The sequence below is a fragment of the Typopeltis vanoorti genome, chromosome 1 (genome assembly GCF_054136105.1).
Source record: "Typopeltis vanoorti isolate ZY-2024b chromosome 1, IOZ_Tvanoo_1.0, whole genome shotgun sequence".
NCBI classification, from domain to species: Eukaryota; Metazoa; Arthropoda; class Arachnida; order Uropygi; family Thelyphonidae; genus Typopeltis; species Typopeltis vanoorti.
Genome location: NC_143549.1, coordinates 160,228,089 through 160,253,995, shown reverse-complemented (window position 1 = coordinate 160,253,995; position 25,907 = coordinate 160,228,089). Strand labels below are relative to the sequence as shown.

The 25,907-nt window shown below is 35.2% G+C and overlaps 1 protein-coding gene across 2 annotated transcripts in view; it reads right to left on the bottom strand.

Moving 5' to 3' along the window:
* The window catches only part of fand (Pre-mRNA-splicing factor SYF1 fand), a 425,180-nt gene that overhangs the window by 294,195 nt on the left and 105,078 nt on the right, over positions 1-25,907 (bottom strand). For both annotated transcript variants that reach the window (XM_090399826.1, XM_090399816.1), the window contains 2 exons: positions 23,847-23,981; positions 20,383-20,547 (listed from right to left, as the gene is read on the bottom strand). In XM_090399826.1, the coding sequence (XP_090255952.1) occupies positions 20,383-20,547; positions 23,847-23,981 (300 nt within the window). The remainder of the gene's footprint in view (positions 1-20,382; positions 20,548-23,846; positions 23,982-25,907) is intronic.

Genomic DNA, 25,907 nt, shown 5'->3' with positions numbered 1-25,907 from the left:
TTGAACTATAATTCCATGCTGCTGTACCAGAAGTCAGTTCACATGCAAGGGTAGCATGAAGCCTTCAATGGGAGGGTTTGGTGCACTGCTGTAAATATAAGAAGAGTATTCTAAAGTTAGGTGGTATAAGACAGCCTTATTAAACTTCAGATATGCCACAATATTAAAAATAAAAATGTAAACTGAATTCAATGTTATGCATTTTATTATAACATGATATTATTTTATAGTTGTTATTTAAATGTATGTTTCTTTCTGTTATGTCAAAAGCAAGACATTTTAGGATTTTTCCCCTTATGAAGTTTTACCTAGATATACAAGAAATGTATTTAAATTAGAAATTAGCACTCAATTAGATTTGTATGAGCTGTAAATTTTTGAAATGTTCATCAACATAAAGATTATTTAAAAAATTCATTAATGTTGTCAAATGTCTGTCATTACATCATCTTATGGGAATAATTAAGTTAACTTATCTCAGTGCACAAACCTTATGAAATAAAGAAACATGATTCTACTTGTTTCATGATAAAATTTTTAATGAATACCTTTCCTTGCACCATGAAAGGCCACTTATTGCCATTTCAAGCAAAGAACTATAACCAGTAATGGTGGTGCACAACAATAGTGGACTGAAGTTGAAGTTGTTCTTTCTAAGCATGCACAGAAGTGAATATAATGCTAATGGGACATATTATCAGCTGTTAAAGAAATTTCTGTTATCAAGCTAACTTCTGCTCTCAACAACTATAACAAAATTATTTTAAGAAATTACAGCCACATACAAACCTATTAACCAAATCAACCTACTTTTGCCTTCTCCTAAAGATAAAATTCCTCTTTTATTTCTATCTGGTATCTATTAAATTCCATGTAACTGCGACTTATCTTATTCTGGATATACAGGCCATTTAGTTTAAAAACATATTTCTAAACATCGATCTTATATCCAACAGAATAACATGGAAACAATAACAACACTAGCCATGAGATCCTCTAGAATAATGTAAAATTGCTACATAGAAGCATCTACAATTTTGAATATCTTTTGAAAAGAAAATGCTGAAGAAGTTCCTCTCTATCATCCCAAGAAAAAGCCTCAGTAGAGACGAAGACCTCTGGTCAGAGAGGGCTTCGTCTCTGGGAATCAAACCTAGAGACCTGGGTTCGATTCCCATCTATGACACAAAGAACCTTTGTCTGGCTTCTTTCGAGTTTTTTCACCCAGAAACTCGAGTTTTTCATTCCTCAGAACAGGGAGACTGGCCTCATGAACACACATGGATTTACAGTCATAAAATATATACACCTAATCTCTTATTTAGGAGGGCTCAACCTGCTTCTCCCCAAAAGGGGCAGGGGAGATAAGGGGACCCATACAAATAAATATATAATCCTAAGCATAACCTCAATAATAAAATATTCAAGCCCAAAATTTGGGAAATTGTTATCGGCAGCAGTACTTTTTTCTTCTCAGGATCCTAATAGTGCACAGATGGCGTGCCAGAGGTGGCATGTCCGAGAATTTGGCTGGCATGTCAACAATTTACAGATGACATCCTCTTATATGCTTATAAATTATTCAACCATTTTTTTTTTAATTGTTACAATATGCACAAGTTAAATTTTGTTTTACACGAGAGAGCAGCTATGAAGACGTGCATATGGTTGGTGCAGTATTAAGAAAAGATCGCACGACCCAAAGACAACCGACAATTGTTGAGTTGAAATGCTAATTCTCTTCAACCGAATTCCATAACATCTGAAACTGTCATAACAAAATTCACTATATATTTCTTAGTTTTAACACGTTCATGACGGGGTGTCGGTTATCATTCTGATGGAACTTCGCAATACCGGCAGGCTCAACTCACAGAAAGTTTCAACCCTTGGTTGAATTTTATTGCCGCTTGTTTGTGCTTGAGCTGGCAGGGGAACTCACACATGCATTACATGGCATGTTTCAATTCGTGGTATGATTTTATTTAAGTTAGCCTTTGTGATCTGTAATAATGACATCGAGAATTTCAAATGCAATAAAAACAAACACTTATTTCATGTAAATGAAAAATTGGACAATAGTTTTTAGTTAGATACTATGTTTCTTGTGCACCAAATGGTTTTGTTTGAATCTATACAGCATAGTATTTGTGAGAGGGGACATGTGATTCATTAGTTAGCGCTGTTTTTATTCCAGTTTCTCTAATCGTACTATTTGTTGAGAAATTTTACTGTCTCATACCATGCAACAGATCCTAATGACATGCATTATGAGATGATGAAACATCTTTCATCATCTTTCATTATGGATCTCCTTCATTTTTATACAACATAATTTTTATAGAGGAAGAGTTTCAAGATTCTTGGCATAAGTCATTTGCGACGTTGTCATTGGTAGATTGGACGACGACGTTCAATCTAAGTGTCAGCTCTGGCAGGGTTTCAAGGGAGTGGAAAGAGGGTAAGAGGGTATTGGAAAAATTGATGAAAAATTGGTGAAATCAGTGGGTGAATAGGGATGCGATATTCTATAGTGGTCAACATGGCTTTGTAAAGAGTAGGTCCTGTTTTAGTAAGTTATTCACACTTTATAATAAATTGACAGTAGAATTGGATAAAGGTAATGGCTACACCCAAAGAAATAATGGAAAAATTCAATGAAGTGGATATTATTACTGAAATAAAGGTGAGAAGACTGAGATGGCTAGGACATGTTCAGCGAATGGGGGATGATAGAACCGTAAAAAAGGTCTTCGTGTCTGGACCAGGTGGATCTAGGCCCAGAGGACGACCAAAAAGGAGATGGCTTGATGATGTGGAGGATGATTTAAAGAAAATGAGAGTAAAGAACTGGAGGAGCAAGGCACAGAATCGTGAAGAATGGAAGGCTATCCTGAGACAGGCCCAGGTCCTAAATGGACTGTAATGCCAAGGAGTAGTAGTAATAGCTACACCATGATACTGCTTGACTTTGCCAAGGCATTTGACAGAATACCACATGAAAAACTATTACAAAAACTGGATCAAATGGGAATGGATATGAGGCTATTAGCATGGATGGGAGGGGTATTGACGGACAGACACCAGAGGATAGTATATGGTGGGGGTGGAATCTAGGAGAATGATGGTGGCTAGTGGAGTACCTCATGGTTCGGTACTTTGGCCACTACTGTTTAATTTGTACATCAATGACATAAGGAAAGATTTGAGAGGGGATATTCAGTTATTTGCTAATGCAAAACTTGGGAGAGCAATAGTTGATAAAGGTGATGTAGGTATCCTGAAGGATGATTTAAATAACTTGGCATTGTGGGCAAAGGATAATGATTGTGAATTTAATGTTGCAGAATGTAAGGTTATGCACTTTGGATTGAAAAGGTTGCATATGGTGTATCATGTTGATGGTACTGGATTGCAGGAAAAAGAGTTGAAGTTCAGAGGAAATATTACATAAATTCATAAAATGGCTCAAAGGATTACTTTGATGTTGATTTATTTATTTAGTTAGCATATGGCTCACACATGAAAAGTTACATTACATTAATCCTTAATATATATGGACATAGTAATAGACATATGTACAATAAGAAGACATAATACAGTCATAAAAGAGATACTCAGGAATCAAGAATAGGCTACAACTGAATGTCTAGGTTGATTATCTAGTCAACTGTACTCGGTGTAGCATGGATGAAGTCTGACAGGTTTCCAGTGTATGCACGTAGGACACATTCTGCTATAATATGATTAATTGTCTGGCAGGATGATCCACAGTTGCATCTGGGTGAGGCAATCATGCCTCATTTGTAAAGGTGGTCGCACATCTGCCATAGTTGGTGCGGATTCGGTTAAGGGCAGACCAAGTTTTCCGAGGTAGGTCAAAACCTGAAGGTATCTGTGTTGGGTCCACTAATTCATGGAAGATCCCTGTCCAAGTGTTACACCAGGAGTCTTTCCACTTCTCCTTCATGTTGAAGCTTGTCTCTGTAAGATTTTTACTATTAAGATTGGAGGGTGCCTTGACTTTAGCCTGTTTATTTCTAGGGATGGGATGTCTTCATGGATTGGAAGATTTTGGATTTCCATGATTTTGCTGTATTCATGTAGAAGAAAGTTGGATCTGCTCATGTGTGGAGGTGGGATGTTGCTTAGCACCGGGAGCCAGAAGGTTGGGGTTGATTTTACAGTTCCAGAAATAAGGCGCATAGTGGTGTTAAGCTGGCATCAACCAAATACACATGGGTGCTGTTCAGCCATATACGGGTGAGCAGTATTCAGCTGTAGAGTAAACGAGGCCAAGAGCAGTGCAGCGAAGCGTTGTTGCTGAGGCACCCCAAGTTGTTCCACATAGTTTTTGCAGTATATTGTTTCTTGTTTTTAGCTTGGATGCTGTGTTAATGAGATGTGGTTTAAAAGATAGTGTTCTATCTAAAGTGATGCCAAGATATTTCGGGAATCTGTTGTAGTGTAGCAGTTTGTGGTTGAAGTAGACCATGAGTTCTTTGTTAGCCTGGTAATTGTTCAGGTGGAAGCATGAAACTTGTGTTTGATGTTGAAAAACACGTTAACAAGTAAAGATAAGGAAGTTATTATCCCTCTTTATAAGGCTACTATGATTTGGCCCCATCTTGATTACTGTGCATAGATTTGGTCACCTGGGTTTCTTGGGGACCAGGAGGTGGTCAAAAGGATTCAGAGACAAGTGACCAAGATGGTGACAGGTCTGTGGAATACTCCTTATGAGGGAAAAGAAGGTTTGAGGGAAAAGAGGAGGCATGATAAAAATTTTGAAGATGTTAAAGGCATTTTATAAAATTGATAAAAGTAAAATTTTTTAATATATGACACATAATCAGAGAACTAGGGGCCATCTGTGGAAGATGTGTAAGAGCGTGTAGTGGGGAGTGTATGAAAAGCGGTGTATGAGTGGAATGGATTGCCAAAATTGGTTGCAAGTTCCCTGATGGTGAATGGATTCAAGGAGAGGTATGATAATAATAATAATATATTACACAGCCTGCAAAAGCTTCTGTACCTTACTCAGGAATACAATAAAAGTACTTGTTTTTCATGCATCTGCAGTATAATGGCTGTTGGGGAGGACGTGTTGTTAACAGTGGGGAGCGAGTTACTATCACCTCGACGTGAACATGTTCAAACATTTTTTGTGTGCGAGGTATATGCAAAACGTTTTAATGTCTTTTTTCGTAAAGTAAAATCAGGGGTGTGAGTTATACGTGAGGACAAGTTATATTCGAGTAAATATGGTAAGCGTTTCGCCAACAAGTTGACATCCTTCTGCTGCTTCCCCTGCTCAGCTGACTTCTATGGTGAGTTACAATGCATAAATATTTTTCTCACTACCGTTTTTTTTTTCTAAACCAACATCATTAAAATCAATTTTTAATAATATAATAATCAATTTTACACTGATTAATATTATAAATAAAATAATATATTATTTATAAAATTATAAATACTTTTTTATAAAATTATAAAAAAATATTTATAAAATATTATATGTGTGTGTGTGTGTGTGTGTGTGTGTGTGTGTGTGTGTGTGTGTGTGTGTGTGTGTGTGTGTGTGTGTGTGTGTGTGTGTGTGAAGATTGATTTACTCAGTTGTACATTTTTATAAAAAGATTGAATGACTAGAACCGAGAGAAATGAAAACAAAGTTTATTAGTATGACACAACTAGTTTCAGCTTGTTACTGGTTATTTCTTCTTTTTTAATGTGCACCTGACGAAGGCTGATACAAGCTGAAACTAGTTGTGTCGTACTAAAAAACTTTGTTTTCATTTCTCTCGGTTCTAGTCATTCAATCTTTATATATATATATATATTATAAATAAAGTTACATTAATTTTCTATTAATTTTCCTGTATTAAAACTGCCTGGCACATCAGCAACTCGAATGGTAAATTTATGGCACACGCACATAAAAAGGTTCACCACCACTATAATAGTGCAAAAGTTCACAGACTGGCACCCTTGTGAAAGTACATGAGAAGAGAAACCATTGTACTGGAATTTTCCATGGTTTTATTCTTCTACACTGAGAATGGTGTGTAATACACTAACTGGAATACAGTAATACCCTGAATTATGACATTTGACTATGATGATCCACTCATACACCCTTTTCAGTTATGATCAATGCCTATTTATATGATGCTGCATTTCATATAAAGGTTTTTAGCTATGTTCTCTGTGTTCTGGTGTTTAACTGTAAATTATAAACTGCTCATTTTATTTTATTGTTGTTAATAATGGAAGATAAAATTTAAATTAAGGATGCTGTTGCTTCTAATGAAAAGAAGACATGTAAAACCAATTATATTACATACTAAGATTACAATGATTACATTTAGTGACAACTGTGTATCAAACACTGAGAGGGGTCACAGGCTAAACTTACCTTGTACTACTGCTCTGCTGTTACAGATGTTAAAAACAAAGGATGTTCTTACTGAAGTGAAAAGTGGTGTACTAGATAACAACACTACAGTTACCATAAATGTGACAATCTTACTGCCAAAATGGAAAGCCTTTTCATGATGTAGAGCAAGGGTAGGCAAACTTTTGAGACGGAAGAGCCAAACCTGTCCCTCACAACAATTTAAAAATTATTCGAGAGCCATAAGTATATTTTTACAAATAAGGAAAATTTAAAGTGATATTACAGTAATATCAATACAAGTTATAATATTAATTATATCGTTATTAAATGAAGAAAAAATCACACAAAAAATTGCTCCATTGGTTTTAATCAGCTTGCATTTCCTTAGAAATGCTTCTGTATGTCTGGTTTGTAACTAGTCATTTGTAATTTAAGGCACGATTCCAAGTTGAAATCAGTAATTTGGCTCCTCAATTTACATTTAATGAAATTCATGTTAGAAAACGATTGCTAACATAAATATGTAGACCCGAAGATACCGAGAACACCAAATGCAATTTTTTTTCAACTCATGATATAAATCCAGAAGACTATTCCAAATATTGAAAATCATTAGAGTCTGGCATCTGTAGTTCTTTTATAGCAGTCTGCTTGCACTGTGGAATCAGACTGATTTTTATTTTTCCAGTTCTGCTATTTCAGTACCAAGAAGTACAAATTTGGAGCTCCATAAGTCTTTGCTTGTCAAGTCTGGCAATTGTATTTCAAAATTAGCCATGTCAATATCAAACGGAGAAAATTTTAATTCCTTCACATTGGCATTAAGAGGATTTGTAATAAAAGTTAGAGTCGCTTTATTATTTCTTAATTCCTGAAACCTTTGAAGAAAAGATTCTCTCATGTTTAAAACTGCTGTCTTGAAATAATCTTTGTTAATGAGGGCATTGTTTTCTCAGCAATGTTGAAACAAGTTTGGGAAATGAACTAAAGTTACCCTCTCTAAATCTTCAGCGAACAGAATCAATTTCTTTTCAAACAAAATAACTTCCTTTAGCATTGAAAATGCAGTATTTCCCTTGCCTTGTAATTTACGAATGAGCTGATTCAGTTGTGATGTAACGTCCACCATAAAGTACAATTTTTGCAACCAATGATCTTCTGTTAATTCTGGATATTGAACATCCTTGTTGTCGAGGAATAGTTTGATTTCATTTACGCAAGATGCAAAACGCTTTAACATGTCGCCTCTGGAAAGCCATCGAACTCTGTTGTACTGGAGAAGATTTGAATACTCACTCTCCATTTCACTTAGTAACTCTTTGAATTGTCAATGGTTAAGTCCCCTTGCTATAATGGTGTTGGTAATCTTAATTACGAATTCCATAATAATACCAATTTCTTATGTAAATGCTTGTGCACAAAGTGCTTCCTGGTGGAGTATACAATGGAAAGTAATCACTTCATGATTAATTTTTCCTTTTAAAATTGAAACAAAACCCTTTTTCGCTCCCGTCATACTTTTTGCACCATCAGTTGCAATTGGCACAATTTTATTGAGTGGGATATGATTTTTTCCAAGCATTCAAGGATGGCATTTGCTATGTCCTCTCAACATGTTTGGCCCTTAAGTGGCAATAATCCCAGAAGTTCTTCTCTCAGACCCTCAGATGATACATACCGCACAAAAAGGGAAACTTGGGCTGTGTCCTTGATGTTGCAAGACTCATCTCCTGCAACTGATAAACCTGAAGCTAATTTAACATCTTCAACTTGTTGCCTGGTGACATTTGAGAACATTATAACTGTCCTATCTGCTACTGTTTTGGCAGTATGTTTTTAATTTTATTTAAAATCTCTGCTTTGTTTTTGAAATCCCAAAAAAGTTCTTCAGATGCATTAACAAAACAACATTTTATGTATTCACTATCTGTGAATGGTTTCCCTCTGTTAGCGATCTCCTGACTTACTATGAAACGTGCAATATTAACATCATTGGCAGACTCTCTCCAATAATTAAATGCAGAACTTGATTTTTCAACATTTTTCTGATGTTCTTAAAATGCTCTCTTTCTCGTGTCACCGACAGGATATTTTCTGGCAAATGTGGCACGTTTTGTCGTGAAGTGTCTCTCCAAATTTGACTTTTTGTTATGCGCCTGTTTTTCTTGGCAAATAAGACTGGCAAATAGGTTGGAAGGCCATCTGAGATCAAGATAAACACGTCCATTTAGTTTTAAAGTCACGATGCTCATCTGCTGTTTTTTTCTTCGTAGCCATGTTGAAAAGCACCCTAAACAATATACTTTATTTAACACGTTATATAAATACATTATACAAAAAGAAAATAAAAAGAACTAAGTGATTATTTAAAATAATAAATGACAATAATTCGAAAATATAATAAAAATAAATCTCACGTGCCGGTAAATCGCGACCATCAATGTATCTAAATATAATAAAACCAATATTATGTGTGTATATATATATATATATATATATATATATATATATATAATGCCTTTATAATATTGTTGTAATATTGCCTTTATAATAATAATAATTGCCAGATTGCTTTTATCACCTTAATGCAGTTTCTGGATGCACCTAGCCAAAAGAAAATACTAAGCTGCAGAAACAGCAAAGCGACACGGACTCCACTTTCACATTTCACCATTTCCAACGTTGACTTGCCCAGTAGAGGGTGCCCGTGCGCTCAGTTATTAGTCACTTTGTTGCTCTGCAAATTACCTCAGATGTCGAGGCATCCTAAAACCTAATCCTAATTACTCACTTTGTTTGGCTGCCCTGCCTACCATGTGCTCAACCATCCCCTCCACTCCCTTTGTATACTCCCTCCAGTTCGCTTTTCCCTCCCTGACATTGTGCATCTTAGTGCCACGAAGTTTTGCGAGACCTATAAAACAAATGAAATCGCCATTATGTGAATAAAATCCTTTAAAAATTTTATAAATGAAACTATGATAATTTTATTTTAATTTTCAATTTTACTTCAGAGCCACATGTACGTACCCAAAGAGCTGCATGTGGCTCGCGAGCCGCAGTTTGCCGACCCCTGATGTAGAGTGATGAACAACTGGTTGCCATGTTCCCTTAAGTCAAGCTATTCAGAAAAACTCTTTCATTTGCAAAAATTATTCTAAATCCTGTATCTGTAATTTGACAGAGTATTTTAGTAAAATATACTTTTTTCTGCGGTTAAGTAGTTATTTTTCTCTTTTAGGGTAGTCATGCATTACAAAAAAAAAAAAAAAAAAATCAATCCTCAGAATATAAATAATCAAAGAACAGTTATTTAAATTAGGAAAAGAGTACAATGTAAACCAGTTTCTCCTTTCCCAACCCATTACCCATACACCATATGGGTAATGCACTACAGATTGATTAACCAACCTCTTGTGTATGGGCTCAAAAAAAGATGGTGTTCACTGACTAGTGAAACACCACAATTGCCACCGCTGCCAGTTTGATTATTGAAAGCTTAAGATAGACTCTTCAGAACAAGGCCATCCACCTTGACATGCAGTATGGGTGCAATCCTTTGATAACATACAAATACACAACAGGGACCCAAACCTAAAACAGAGTTTTAAATTTAAAATGGTTTATAGCTAACTGCTAAACAGTACATGACCAAACTTGGTGAGAGTAATCAATCAGAAGGCTGCATGACCAGCTAGTGAATAATCCTGATGACACAGATTATGCATGGAGGGAGTTTCAATATGGGGGAAAGTATACAGAGATAAACTGTCAAGAATACATGTGGATGTGAGACTTGGTTCTTCTTTTATCAACAGCATGTTTCTGCATCATTCGCCTCACAATTGGGCCCTGCTCTTCATTTAAATCTCTTCCACCAAGAAAGAAAGACAACATAATCAAACAGATTCATTATGGATCACATAAAATTTCCACACAAAAAAAAAAAGCATAAAAAAGGGGAAAAAAAAAAAAAAAAAAAAAAAATATATATATATATAGGGTGCTTAAGGGTCAAAGCTGTATAACTGAGAGGAGACCTCCACATAGCCTTTAAAGGAATGTGGAGAACCGACCAGGGCTTCTGACCTAATGTCCAATCCTCACCTTCTCGTGGTGCACCCTGTTGGGTATCTACTTGGATACTGAACGGACGAGGATGGGCTGGCAATTTGGGATTTAGCCGACCAAATTGTATTCTTATTGGTTAAACCAAAATATAGAATGATGGTACAACATGACAAAATTTCATGCCGGCTGGGGCGTTGCCCGGTTAAACAAGGCCCCCGTTGTTTTCGCCGGGGATCCAGGGCGAACAGCGAAAAGTCAGCTACTGGAACAAATCTGAAAATAAACCCCAACTCAACATCACCAGAGTTAAAGATCGGTACTATCAATGTAAGAAGCCTGAATGGCAAAGAAATGGAGCTAGCTGAGGAATTAGATAAGTACCAGATCGACATAATAGGGGTGACTGAAACAAAAAAGACCAAAACTGGTGAGATCTTTCTGAGCAATAAATACAAAATGTTATATTCAGGCAATGACAATCAAGGAAAAGAAGGAGTAGCCATAGTATTCAACACAAAATACGAGGCTAATCTTCTTGAATGGCAGTCAGTCTCAAGTAGAGTAATGTGGGCAAATATGAGAATGGGGAACTGGACAATGAGACTTATTTGTGCCTATGGTCCCACAGAAGGTTCTACTAAGGTAGAAGTGGAAGAATTTTTTGAAGCTTTAGAAAAAGCAACTGACACAATGAAAAATGAAAAGTTGGTCCTTGTTGGGGATTTAAATAGCAGAGTAGGAAATGATTGTGAGACATACAAAAATATTTTGGGAAAATTTGGAGAAACGAGCAAAGCAATAATAATGGCAAATATCTGTTCGATTTCTGCTCAGGACATGGACTGATTATTACTAACACCATGTTCCAACATAAAAATGTGCACAAATTCACATGGAGAGAAGAGGCTAGGAATAAGAAAAGTCTCATTGACTATGTTATTGTTGATAGTGATGTTTTCTCCCTGGTGCAGGCCACCAGAGTGTACAGAGGATTTGAAATTGGAAGTGATCACTATTTAGTCTTGAGCAGGATAAAATTGAATTTCATATTGAAAAGAATAACATGTAAGAAAGTTTTAAAGTGAATAAAAGTTGAGCGACTCTCAGATGTGAGCTGTAGGCTAAAATACACAAAGATTATTGAAGAAAAAATGAAAGAGTTTGAGAACAGGAATCAAACCTTGGAGATTCAGTGGCAAACTCTGAAGAAAACATTGATTGATTCTGCCAGAGAGGCATGTGGTGAGGTTATCTGTAAGGATAAAAAAAATCAGAACTCCCTGGTGGACACAGCAAGTTAAAGAGGCAGTGAAGGGAAAGAAGAAAGCATATCAAAAGTTCCTGTCAAATAAGTCAGCTTGTGCTCTTAGAGAATATAGAGACAAATGCAAGAATGCTAAACACTGTGTAAAACTAGCTAAACAAAAGTCATGGGAGGACTTTGGCAAGAATATAGAAAATAAATATCAAGAAGGTGGCAAAATATTCTGGAGGTTGTTGAAGAAGCTTAAGAATGGAGGAAAGCGTGCTGTAAAAGGAATTAGAGATGATAAAGGTGACATGAAAACGGAAGAAAAAGATATCCTTGAAGTATGGAGTAATTACTTTGAAAAACTGCTAAATGACACAAGCAAAGATGACAGCACAGTGGTAAAAAACACTGACCAGGCATGTAGTCAGAAATACATATCCATACTAGAAGTAGAAAAAGCCATCAAAGGCTTGAAATGTGGAAAGGCAGCAGGAGTAGATGATATTCGACCAGAAATGCTGAAGTATGGTGGTGTAAGAGTCTTACAGTGGCTACACTGCATAGTTCAGAAAGCCTGGACAGAGGGACAAATTCCCGATGACTGGAGTAGAGCTCTCATAGTTCCCATATATAAAAAGGGAAATAAAACTGCATGTGAGAATTACAGAGGTATTTCCCTACTGAGTGTTCCTGGCAAGATCTATGCAAGTATACTTGAAAAACGGTTGAGAAGAATTGTGGAAGAAAAGCTTGGTGAAGAACAAGCTGGATTCAGGCCAAATAGAGGCTGTCAGGATCAGATCTTCACTTTACGACAAATAGTCGAGAAAGCATGGGAACATAACAAAGATCTGTATTTAAGTTTTGTCGATTTTTAAAAGGCATATGACAAGGTGCCAAGAGAGAAGCTATTCAATATGCTGCAGTCATATGGTGTCAATGGGGCATTATATCAAGCAATACGTAGTCTTTATTTGAGTTGTAAGTCAGCAGTTAGAATTGAAGGAAGTACAGGAAGATGGTTTAATGTTAAATCTGGTGTGAGACAAGGATGTACATTATCCCCTCTGTTATTCATTATCTATATGGATCACATTATGAAGGAAAGTGGTATTAAACATGATATCAAAATTGGGGATGTTAATGTCAGCTCTTTGCTTTATGCAGATGATGTTATACTTCTAAATAAATCTGCTACAAGTCTGCAAGATTCTCTGACTAAATTGAATAGCTGTTGTAATAGATATGGTATGAAGGTCAGCAATAAGAAGACAAAGACAATGAAAATAGGCAGAATCATTGAAAATGTCAACTGTGTTGTGAATGGAGAACCTGTGGAACAAGTAAAACATTTCAGCTATTTAGGCACGATTTTTACTGAAGATGGTAAATTAAATATAGAAATAGACAACAGAATAAGCAAAGCTGGTATGGTGGGAAGTCAATTGAATAAATTCATATGGAATAAGAGAGAAATTAGTCGGAACACTAAATTAGCTGTGTACAAGACAGTGTTCAAACCAGTTTTAACTTATGGATCTGAGAGCTGGGTCAGAAGTAAAACACTTGACCAAAGACTAGAGACCACAGATATGAGAGTCCTGAGAAAGATTATAGGCATGAACAGATAGCATCAATGGCAATATCATATTAAAAACGAGGATATTAGGAAAGAACTTGACATTGTCAGCATCCAGCAATGTGTTAGCAGAGCTAATCTCAGGTGGTATGGTCACTTAAACAGAATGGGCGAGGAAAGATTAGCAAAACAAGTGTTCTCTGCCAGGTTGGCAGCAAAATGACCTAGAGGAAGACCAAGATATAGGTGGATTGATACTGTACAAAGTGCTTTAGACGATAGAAATATAAGATCTGATAATTTTGGAGTCTTGACAAGTAACAGACTGATTTGGAGGAAAATTGTAGTTAGGAAATTAATAATGATATAATTTTCTCATGTAGTACTATCATATCCTGTACACCCTTTGAGGGTACATGGCAGGAATTTGATGATGATGATATATATATATATATATATATATATATATATATATCACAAAAAAAAAAAAAACACTGAAGGGCAAAAAATATCCATTTCAGTTCCTTCCTCACATGACTTTTGCAGAGTTTTCAGAGATGACCTCTTGTTCTTGCATCTGCCATTATCCTATGCAATAATTCCCCTGTATATATTTGATTGGCTCCTCTCACCAACTTATACATCTCAATCACATCATCCCTCCTATCTGTAGAGCTCTCAAGACCAAATTCCCTCAATTTGTCCTGATACTCAATATTCTGGGATCCTGAGACAGTTATTTTTTTCTCCACTCATCCTCTCTGTCTCCTGGCCTACACCTTATGCTACTCATGCTGCTGAAGGGTACTGTGTTCTTCATTCCTCCATAATGCCCTCTTTCTCAGAAGCTCAAGCTTCATAATTTCACGATTCATCCATTTTACTCCTACTTTCTTTATCCTCCAAAACTTAGGAATACAATCTGACACTGTCATAAATTCACATTTACTTCACACGTTCATGGTTTTAATAGTAATATACATGATATACACCAACACTTGCTATCATTCAAACCAAACCTGTTATTCCTAATGGAACCTCAAATGTTGACCAACAACCAAACTACACCTTACACAATTCCTTCCATCGCAAGGGTAACATATGTGTATTCGTTAGATCGGACTTGCATGTCAAAGAATACCAAACCTAAAATCACCCTTGTTTCATTTGCTCTATCTCAGAATTTTCTAACATACTCTACCACATTCAAATTTAAGGTCTATATCACTCTCCAAATTCTGATATCTGCTCTGACCTCTTTGTTTATCTAAAGCTTATTTATATGTAAAGCCACTGCTGCTTTTTTCTGAAGGAGCAGTGGCTTTTATCAGTCAATTTTTCAGATCATGGCTATATCTTGAAAACTCACTGTCACTTCTAGACCTTTATTTCTTAGTAAACTGTCAAATTTTGGACTCAAGAATGCTTCATTACTATAGAAAAATATGTGCAGACACTTTTTTTATATACCAATTGGTTGAAACAAAGCTGAAATGATGCAAGAAAAATTTCTGTTCTCATTTAAGACAGTCAACAAAATTTGTTTGCCTAGTTGTTTCCATTTTCCTGCAATTAAATGGCTGTCCTGTGACTTTTTGGTTCGACAAGTAGGAAATGCTGAAATTCCCTGTCAACAAGTCAAGAAATATGCTGAAGCATATTTCAAAAGATGTCTGTTACTAATGAAATCCTAAATGACCAGGTGTCCTCAATTCATTTTTTTTTCTGAAAAAAAAAAAAAATGAAATTAAAACATTCTCTTCTAAACTTTTTTTCCAGGATTAACATTGACCATGTCATGCAACATGATGTCTATTTGTGAAAATGGATTGATAATGTTCTTACTCAAGCAATGAAAAAAAAAAAAAAAAAACTATAAAATTCAAAAATTATTTCTTAACTATATCATGACAATTCTACTGATGTCAACAATCAAAGAATATGGACAACTGAAATAAAAATCTGAGAATTTACTTTGAAGAATTTACCAACATCAAGCAAACTACAACTGTTGAAAACCTGAAAAAGGCAGATTTATCAAACTGCCATGCATCTGCAATAAACTTTCTTTAAAGAAAGATTGGACAATGTTAGATTGGAAAAATGGTGCATTCAAGAGAAATTCACATGTAAGAACATAAAATTAAAGAAGCTAATCTGGAAAAGACATATAAGGTGACAATAGAAAAGCTGTTCAAAATGCTATAGTTATATGGTTTAAATGGAACATTATATCAAGCAATACTTAATCTACATTTGAGTTGTAAGTCAGCAGTCAGAAGTGAAGTATGTACATGAAGATGGTTTAATATTAACCACCTTACCGGCCATTATGGATCAAATACGCATCCTCGAAAGCTTCGTACCCATCATATATTTCAATGTAATATCAATGGTATTACAATTTTAATATGCACTTCACATCCATGGCAACTTGGACATATATACGTCCTGGACAGTAGCATGGTTAAATCAGTGTGAGACAAGGGTGCACATTATCTCCACTGTTATCATCTATATGGATCTAGTACGAAGAATTATGCAGGATTCTCTGACTAAACTGAACTGTTGTAATAAATTTGATATGAAAATCAGCAATAAAAAGGACAATGAAAATAGGCAGAAGCATTGGAAACATCAACTGTATCCTGAACCTACAGAACAAATAACCATTTCAGCACAATTTTTGATGCAGATGGCAAATTAAACATGGAAATAGGCAGCATGATTAATAAAGCTAGTATAGCAGAAAGTCAACTGAATAAATGCATATGGAATAAGAGAGATATTAGTCAAAACACTAAACTAGCTGTATACAAGACAGTGTTCAAACCGCTTTTAACTCATGGATCTGAGAGCTGGGTTATAAATAAAACATTCAAACACTTGATCAAAGACTGAAGATCACAAATATGAGGGTTCTGAGAGATTCGAGGAGTAAGCAAATGGCATCAATGGCAGAATCATATTAGAAATGTGGGTATTAAAAAAGAACTTGTCATTATTAACATTCAGGAATATGTTCGCAGAGCTAATCATTTAAAGAGAATGAGAGAGGAAAGGTGAGCAAAACAAGTGAAAACGTTTACTGATAGAGTTAAAAGTGCCTTAGAAGAGAGAAATATAAGATCTGATAAAATTGGAGTCTTGACAGATAACAGATTAATTTGGAGGAAAATTGTCAATAAGAAGTGAGTAATGAAGCTGTACACCACCTGAAGGTATATCGCAGTAATTTGATGAAGGTTATCGCACAAGCAAAAACATTGGCCTTATTCTAAACCAACTGTGGTGGGCCTACTCAAAAGCCTTAAAATTCACAAACCTAGTTTATTATAGACAGGGCAAAGATCAACAATGAAACACATGTGACAACTTAATGTGAAAATACACTATCAATTTAACAATAATTTCATTAACATCAGTTTATATATTAAAACTCATTCCACTACTGTATGTTTTCAAACTGAGAAATTACTTTATTCTTGATGAAGTATACCATACTTCATAAGAATGTTAGTTGAATGAATAAATAATTTTTACTTTCATAGTTATATCATAGTTCCTCTGACTATCACCTTTTAGAAAGGGCAAATTAGCTATTCCATTGAGAAGAGGATTAATGAACAGCTAAACTACATCCATTATGACAAATCGCACATGGTTCGATTTGATTTCAGCATGGATGCTTATTCAAGGGTATGAAAACAATTACATCTCCCTAATTTGAACTGGAATGGACTAAAGTATGGAAATATATAGCACTTACCTGAACAGTTAGCCAACTATTACACAGTCTTACCCTGTTTTCAACTAGCTTGAATTCACTGATGACAGATGAGGTATTCTTTCCAAAAGGTTTGATGTGCACACAAACAATATATATTAACTACATTTAAGTGTTTCTATACTATGTCTCACTTACAGCTTTCCTTAAAACTTTATTCCTAATTTAAAACAGAGCCAGTACAAACAAATTAACAGAAGTTGGTCAATCCAGTTAAGCCATTAAGTTAAAATTAACAGATCAATTTGACATACAACCTGTCGCATGCCATGTTTCCAACGTGATATGACATGCAACAGGATATATGGTACCATACATAGTTTTTTGTAAGTTAAAGATTAACGAAGTATTGATGATAAATTAAAGATACCAAGAAATTATATACAGAAGAAGAGGCAAGGAATAAGAAACGTCTCATTGACTATGTTATTGTTGATAGTGATGTTTTCTCCCTGGTGCAGGACACCAGAGTGTACAGAGGATTTGAAATTGGAAGTGATCACTATTTAGTCTTGAGCAGGATAAAATTGAATTTCATATTGAAAAGAATAACATGTAAGAAAGTTTTAAAGCAAATAAAAGTTGAACAGCTCTCAGATGTGAACAGTAGACTAAAATACACAAACATGATTGAAGAAAAAATGAAAGAGTTTGAGAACAGGAATCAGACCTTGGAGATTCAGTGCAAGCCTTGAAGAAAGCCCTGATTGACTCAGCTAGAGAGGCATGTGGTGAAGTTGTCTGCAAGGATAGAAAAATTAGAACTCCATGGTGGACACAGGAAGTTAAAGAGGCAGTGAAGGAAAAGAAGAAAGCAAATCAAAAGTTCCTGGCAAATAAGTCAGCTTGTGCTCTTAGCGAATACAGAGACAAATGCAAGAATGCTAAATACTGTGTAAAACTAGCTAAACAAAAGTCATGGGAGGACTTTGGAAAGAATATAGAAAATAAATATCAAGAAGGTGGCAAAATATTCTGGAGGTTGTTGAAGAAGTTTAGGAATGGAGGAAAGAGTGCTGTAAAAGGAGTTAGAGATGATAATGGTGACATGAAAACGGAAAAAAAGGATATCCTTGAAGTATGGAGTAATTACTTTAAAAAACTGCTAAATGAAAGAAGCAGTGATGACAGCACAGTGGTAAAAAACACTGAACAGACATGCAGTCAGGAATACATATCCATACTTAAGTAGAAAAAGCCATCAAAGGCTTAAAATGTGGAAAGGCAGCAGGAGTGGATGATATTCTACCAGAAATGTTGAAGTATGGTGGTATAAAAGTCTTACAGTGGCTGCACTGCATAGTTCAGAAAGCCTGGACAGAGGGACGAATTCCCGATGATTGGAGTAGAGCTCTCATAGTACCCATATATAAAAAGGGAAACAAAACTGAATGTGAGAATTACAGAAGTATTTCCCTACTAAGTGTTCCTGGCAAGATCTATGCAAGTATACTTGAGAAACGATTGAGAAGAATTATGGAAGAAAAGCTTGGTGATGAACAAGTTGGATTCAGGCCAAATAGAGGTTGTCAGGATCAGATCTTCACTTTACGACAAACAGTCGAGAAAGCATGGGAATATAACAAAGATCTGTATTTAAGTTTCGTCGATTTGGAAAAGGCATATGACAAGGTGCCAAGAGAGAAGCTATTCAGTACGCTAAAGTTATATGGTGTCAATGGGCCATTATATCAAGCAATACTTAGTCTTTATTTGAGTTGTAAGTCAGCAGTTAGAATTGAAGGAAGTACAGGAAGATGGTTTAATGTTAAATCTGGTGTCAGACAAGGATGTGCATTATCCCCTCTGTTATTCATTATCTATATGGATCACATTATGAAGGAAAGTGGTATTAAACATGATATCAAAATTGGAGATGTTAATGTCAGCTCTATGTTTTATGTGGATGATGTTATACTTCTAAATAAATCTGCTACAAGTCTGCAAGATTCTCTGACTAAATTGAATAACTGTTGTAATAGATATGGTATGAAGGTCAGCAATAAAAAGACAAAGACAATGAAAATAGGTAGAATCATTGAAAATGTCAACTGTGTTGTGAATGGAGAACCTGTGGAACAAGTAAAACATTTCAGCTACTTAGGCATGATTTTTAGTGAAGATGGTAAATTGAATATAGAAATAGACAACAGAATCAACAAAGCTGGTATGGTGGGAAGTCAACTGAATAAATTCATATGGAATAATAGAGAAATTAGTCGGAACACTAAATTAGCTGTATACAAGACAGTGTTCAAACCAGTTTTAACTTATGGATCTGAGAGCTGGGTCAGAAATAAAACACTTGACCAAAGACTAGAGACCACAGATATGAGAGTCCTGAGAAAGATTAGAGGCGTGAACAGATGGCATCAATGGCAATATCATATTAAAAACGAGGATATTAGGAAAGAACTTGACATTGTTAGCATCCAGGAATGCATTAGCAGAGCGAATCTCAGGTGGTATGGTCACTTAAATAGAATGGGAGAGAAAAGATTAGCAAAACAAGTGTTCTCTGCCAGGTTGGCAGGAAAACGACCCAGAGGAAGATCAAGATATAGGTGGATTGATACGGTACAAAGTGCCTTAGACGACAGAAATATAAGATCTGATAATGTTGGAGTCTTGACAAGTAACAGACTGATTTGGAGGAAATTTGTAGATAGGAAGTTAGTAATAATGTAATTGTTTCATGTAGTACTATCATATCCTGTACACCTCTTGAGGGTACATGGCAGGAAATTGATGATGATGAGAAATTATATATTTGGTTTAATTCTTTATCCAAGTGTAAGCAAACAAGTCTGCACCTGAACTATTTTCAGGACTGGGGCAACTAGTATAAAGAAGCTATTGACTTCACATCACTTGCCTTAATATCCCATAATGCAAAGCCCACATCTCCTTGTAGACAGTATAATGCTATGCATTATGGGAAGGATCACTACCCAGACCGGTTTTGACCTTTATTGAGGTCTCATCGGTGAGAGCCAGACCCAGAGGTGATACTAAGGTTGAAATAATGCAGAAGTTGTATTTTCATATACGAGTAGCCAAAAGGCGTCACACCTTATTATTAAAATACTCTGGATTAGTTAAAGTTGTTGGAAGTTTTTCCACTTGGTATCGATGAAACCATTCACTTTGATAAATATAATTCATTAACTCTTCACATCTGTTTGAATAAAAATAGCACTCTTTCAATGTGTCACTGAATTATCATTCACTGCTGAGTTAAATTCAAATTAAATTTTATTTAAATTAAAATAATAAATGCTAAAACTTACTCTTTCAAACAGTCCACTCCGAATATAGTAATCTGCAAGCGAATTCCATAACTGTCCCAACTGATCCGTGTATCGTCTTAGGCCACCTCGAATAATTGCATCGACCTTCAGGGAATGAATTTTATCTGGGTTTTTTGATATAAGATCACACAATTCATTCCACAGCTGCAAAATAATAGTGACATAAAAAAAAAATCTGTGTGCATGATTCATACTAAATATTATTAACAATGTTTTTCTTTTTTAATGTGACTCTCACCCATAAAAGGTTGAAAACCTATAATGAATTAGCACTGCTAGCAGGCTAACAGATAATCCAGAAGTTTGGCTCTAGAGATCAAATAACTCAGAATAATCATTCCCAGAACATACACATGATTGCATATATATCATACTAATTGAGGTCAATTAACTGTCATATCTAGAGGGTTTTTTTTTATGTGAATACCACACACACACACAAAGGCTACAAATAGCCCATTATAAATATTATGGCTGGGATAATATTTAGATAAAATATAAACACTGGTCCATGAAATCAAACATGGAACTTTTCAAGTTGATTCAGGGCTCTAACAAGCAGGGTTGTGGTCTCACAGTGGACAATAAAATTAATCTATTACCTAAAATCATTAATGCATATCCATGCATGCAGATGTGGAATCTGAACATACAGCTGCTAGTGGTGATTGGGTATGCTATCCACTCAGACAATCATGCAACCAAATGGGAACAGATCTACACGTCACCAATAAGGAATATCAAGAACTAACCAGGAGTTCTGATGCAATGTTCCATCCTCATCCAGTGGAATATTCTGTTAGTTGTTATGAACTTAGGCTTGCCAAGCAAATAATATTTAGTACTGACTCAACTCCTACATATGCATGCATACAAAATGATGATTACATCAAATGTCATACCAAAAGTTGGGACATTGCCTAGTTAAATATAACGTATCAGATCAGTGTTTCCCCAGGAGAACTAGAATAACCAGGGAAAAGTCACTATCATCAGTTAATTAGTAATCAACATATATATATATATATATATATGTTGATTACTAATTAACTAATTAATTATTTTGAAAAAAAAAATATATATATATATATATATATATATATATATATATATATATAAGTAAACACACATACATACAGTCTCACTTCAAACATTTCCTGGAACAGTTCTTATAAAGAAAGAGGTCATGGAAATTGTGGAGAAACTTGTGAGGTCACTCTTGACATTACATTTAATTGGCTCTGGTATAGAGGCTGACTTAGCATGCTACTATCTGATCTGTCCCCAGGCCTTTGCAACAAAGCTGAGATTTCATCTATTCCTATTTCCCCATCAAAACTGAAGTATTGCAAGGGCTCTATTTTCCAGATACTATTCCTCCTATACCTGAAAGACCTTTTATCTCTCTCTCTCTCTCTCTCTCTCTCTCTCTCTCTCACACACACACACACACACAAAACTAACCTGCAATTCTCTTCAGTTTTGCCAATGACAGTACGCTCCATTCCAGTTCAGTTAACAAATCCTATAGTGCTTCTCACCTTAAAGATCTTTCATAACTAATGTATTAAACACTGATATCCTTGATATATTCCAATGGAATGCACTAATGTACTTCAATACAGCCAAAACACAGTCCTGATCTCATAATCAATTCTGATAACATGCACTTCTCCAGTTATAATCAGATTTCTCTGAGGTTAACTTAAATTATAGCCTTTCCTAGCACATCATATCCACAGACCACTCAGCATCAAAAAAACTTGGTGCCCCTTTCCACTCAAGACATCACCAATACAACCTAATATTTTATAATATTGTTAATTTATAATTTTATAAGCTGATGATAAGTAAACACTTAATATTATAAAATATTAGGTGCTGATGTTTATTTGAAGCCTCTCATTCTTTCTCTCTCATACGTGTTTTATATCTACCATATGCCTTTTCAATAGATATTCTTATGGACACTGTTTAACCAAACCGATCATGCACAATCCTTATACGAAGGCGGCGCTAAGAGGCAGTAAATCATAAACCAATAATTATCACACGAGTGGTTATTAAGTATATGAATAGTTAGTTGAATGCAAAATTCAGGAATGGGTAGATAGGAATTTAATACCCCATGTAAACTCAATTTCTACTATACAGTGAGAGCTAGGTTGGATAACGGAAATGGTTACATCATGTTACTACTAGACTCTTCAAAGGCATTTGATAGGATACTACACGAAATCTTATTAAGTTGAAGCAAATGGAAACAGACATAATGCTGGTGGTACGTACAATAGAGCAGCTGACAGAAAGTAGTTGATGAAATTCCATCAAATTAAAGTCACATGATCAATTTGTACATTAATAACAATGAGAATGGCTTTGAAATATCCAGCTACTTCCCAATGAATGCTAGCCTAAGGAGGGAGTTGATCACAATGATGTAATAGTCCTGTAAGGAGATTTAAATACTGACAGTGTGAGCAAAGGATAACACTTGCCAGTTAATGTGGCAAAGTGTAAGGTTATACAATCTGGTCTGAAGTGAATGTATGATATGTATTATACTGCTGAGACCGAACTATAGGAAACTGATGAGGCCAAGGCATGGAGTGATAGCAGACAGGAAACTGAAGTTTAGAAGATATACTGCAAAAGTACAAAATAGCACAAAGAATCATTGAGACATTAAGAAACACACTGATAATTAAGAATAAAAAGATTATTATCCCTCTATATAAGGTTTTGATGTGATTACATCTGGATATTGTGCATAGACTTCTAGGTGGTCTAGGTTTCTTAGGAGACCTGGAGGTGGTGGAAAGGATTCAAAGGAAAATGACAACTAAAATGGTGATGTTTGTAGGTTGTTCCCTATGAGGAGTAACTGTCAGTTACAAAATTTAGTTCATAGGCAGAAAAGAGGGATATGATATAATGAACCATCAATAAATCCACTCCTCTCCCAAAAATACCTTTATTCACTAAAATAGTAATTGCATTCATCAATCAATGATTACAACCTCCACATATTATAAAAAAGAACATCAATGTTTCTTCTCTCTCAACCACATGTAGCATCAATGTGATATAGGTTCTGCCTCTAATACTGATAATAAAGACTATCCCTTGAAAGTTGGTAATCAAGTTTTGGAAGTGATTAGCCTATAGAGACAATCAAGAATATTTTATTCTTGAGTAAAATGTTTGTATTCTGGCTAACATCAATGCTGATCAGATTTGGTCCCTTGAAGTGGCTTTAAATACTAATAAAATCCTCAAGTTAGAAGTAAAAATTACAAGACATGATTGTTTTTTTGTGTCATCTAAAGAGAGAATATAATTAAAGTATGTTATTTGTATCTTCCATTAGGAATGTTTCTGTTTTGAAAAATAAAAATTAAATATACAATAATATGAAGGTTTTTAAAATGAATGTTATTTACCTGATGTTTTGATTTGCCTTCTTTAGAAACAAAATCATCTTTATTTACAATATCTGCTAATTTCACGGCAGCTTCATCCAGCCTGCCAACAGATTTCAGATATTCTATGTATTCTTCTGTGTTTTCAGGATTCAGCTAAATTCAGGAAAGATTTGGTTATGTACAAGTAAGAAAATATAAACATTTTTCATATTAAAAAAAAAAAAATCTACAGAAATTTAAATTTTACTTCATATATACATCATCGTCAATTTCCTGATATGTGCCCTCAAGGGGTGTACAATACCGACCACTAAATTAGAAACTTTTATTTAATACTATGTTGGACCTCCTTTAGCCTGAATAGTTAACATATCAACTAGAAAATCCTTTAACTGGCTCTCAGATTTGACAGAAGCGAACTTTGTTAACAATTCTTATGCGATGGAAAGTAGCATTGTCATCCATGAAACAAACGTTAGCTGCTGGATAAAAAGTCAACACTGCAGAATGGACTTGATTGGCAAACAATGTTCGCATATTCCTTGGAGGACACTTGACTTTCCAGCCTGTTGAGTAGTGTTTACAAGGAAAGCTGGGTTCATTACTTGATGGGGTTCCCACCAAACTCTCTGCCTACCATTGGTACAGAACAAGGAGTACTGTAACTCAGCAAACCAGGAATTTTTTCAGTCTTCCAGTGTCCAGTCATGGTGTTTCTGACACCACTGTACACGAACTTTCCGGTTCTTCACAGAAATTAGTAGTTTCTGTATAAGCATGCAACTGAGATCTGACAATCTATTATCTGAAATCTAGGAAAGCAAATCTATTTTGAATACTAAATTTTACACAAATGTTAATGTAGTACCTTTAAGTTTTCATCAAAGAAATGACTGGGAAGACCACAGTTTGAAATTTGGGATATTAATTCCATAAAGACTGCTCAACAGTAAGATCCATTTTGAGGACCTATATGTATAATGATTCCTCCTTTAATGCCTTCTAGCATAACTGGAAAGGCTTTGGGGTATCTAGTTAACATATTAACTACTGGAAAAATATATTTACTTCCTCTTTCTGATTCAAGCAAAAGGTCCTAATATAACACCTGAAATATGCTAAAAAGACCTGACAGACATGTGCATTGTTTGCATAGGATCGTTTCCTTGAAAAAGATTTCTCAGCTGACAAGAATGACAACACTGAACAAATTGTTTGACATCAATGACCCCTAGCCAAAAATACCTGATGGTGGGTCTAAATTGTACTTGGGCGTGGATGTTTGTTAGAGCCTGCTCTAGATGAATATGATAGCTCTTTTCTAGAGTTTATATAGCTTGTCTTGTTGAAAGTATTTCAATTGGTTATACTATAAATTAAAGATGACAATAAATTATATTCTTGGTTAAATCCTTTTATCCAAGTGTAAGCAAACAATGCTTGTGCATGAAGTATCTTCACAGCTGTTGGAAGTTTATTTTTCTGCACTTGGTTAGACTATATTAAATTTAGTTTAATCCTTTATCCAAGTGTAAGAAAACAAAGTTTGCACCTGAAAATATCTTCAGGACTGAGGTAAGGTGGTACATTCCTTGGCAACTCGCAGCAAAGGTGGACTAAGCTCTCATCACTCCTTGTCTCATATCTCCCATAATGCAAAGCACATCTCCTTGCGAACATGCATAATGCTATGCATTAAGGGAAAGGCCACTACCCAGACCGGTTCGACCTTTATTGACGTCTCGTCAGTGGGAGCCAGATCCAGAAGTGGTGATACTAAGGCAGAAGCAATGGAGAGGTCATATTTACTTATACGAGTTGCCAAAAGGTATACCACCTTATTATTAAATTACTCTGGATTTAGAGAAAAACGTTGGAAGTTTATTTTCCACCTGGTTAGACTATAATAAATTTAGTTTAATCCGTTTCCTTTATCCAAGTGTAAGCAAACAAAGTTTGCGCCTGAAGTATCTTCAGGACTGAGGCAACTCGTAGTAAAGGTGGACCAAGCTCTCATAAACTTCCAACATCTTTCTCTAAATCCAGAGTAATTTAATAATACAGTGGTACACCTTTTGG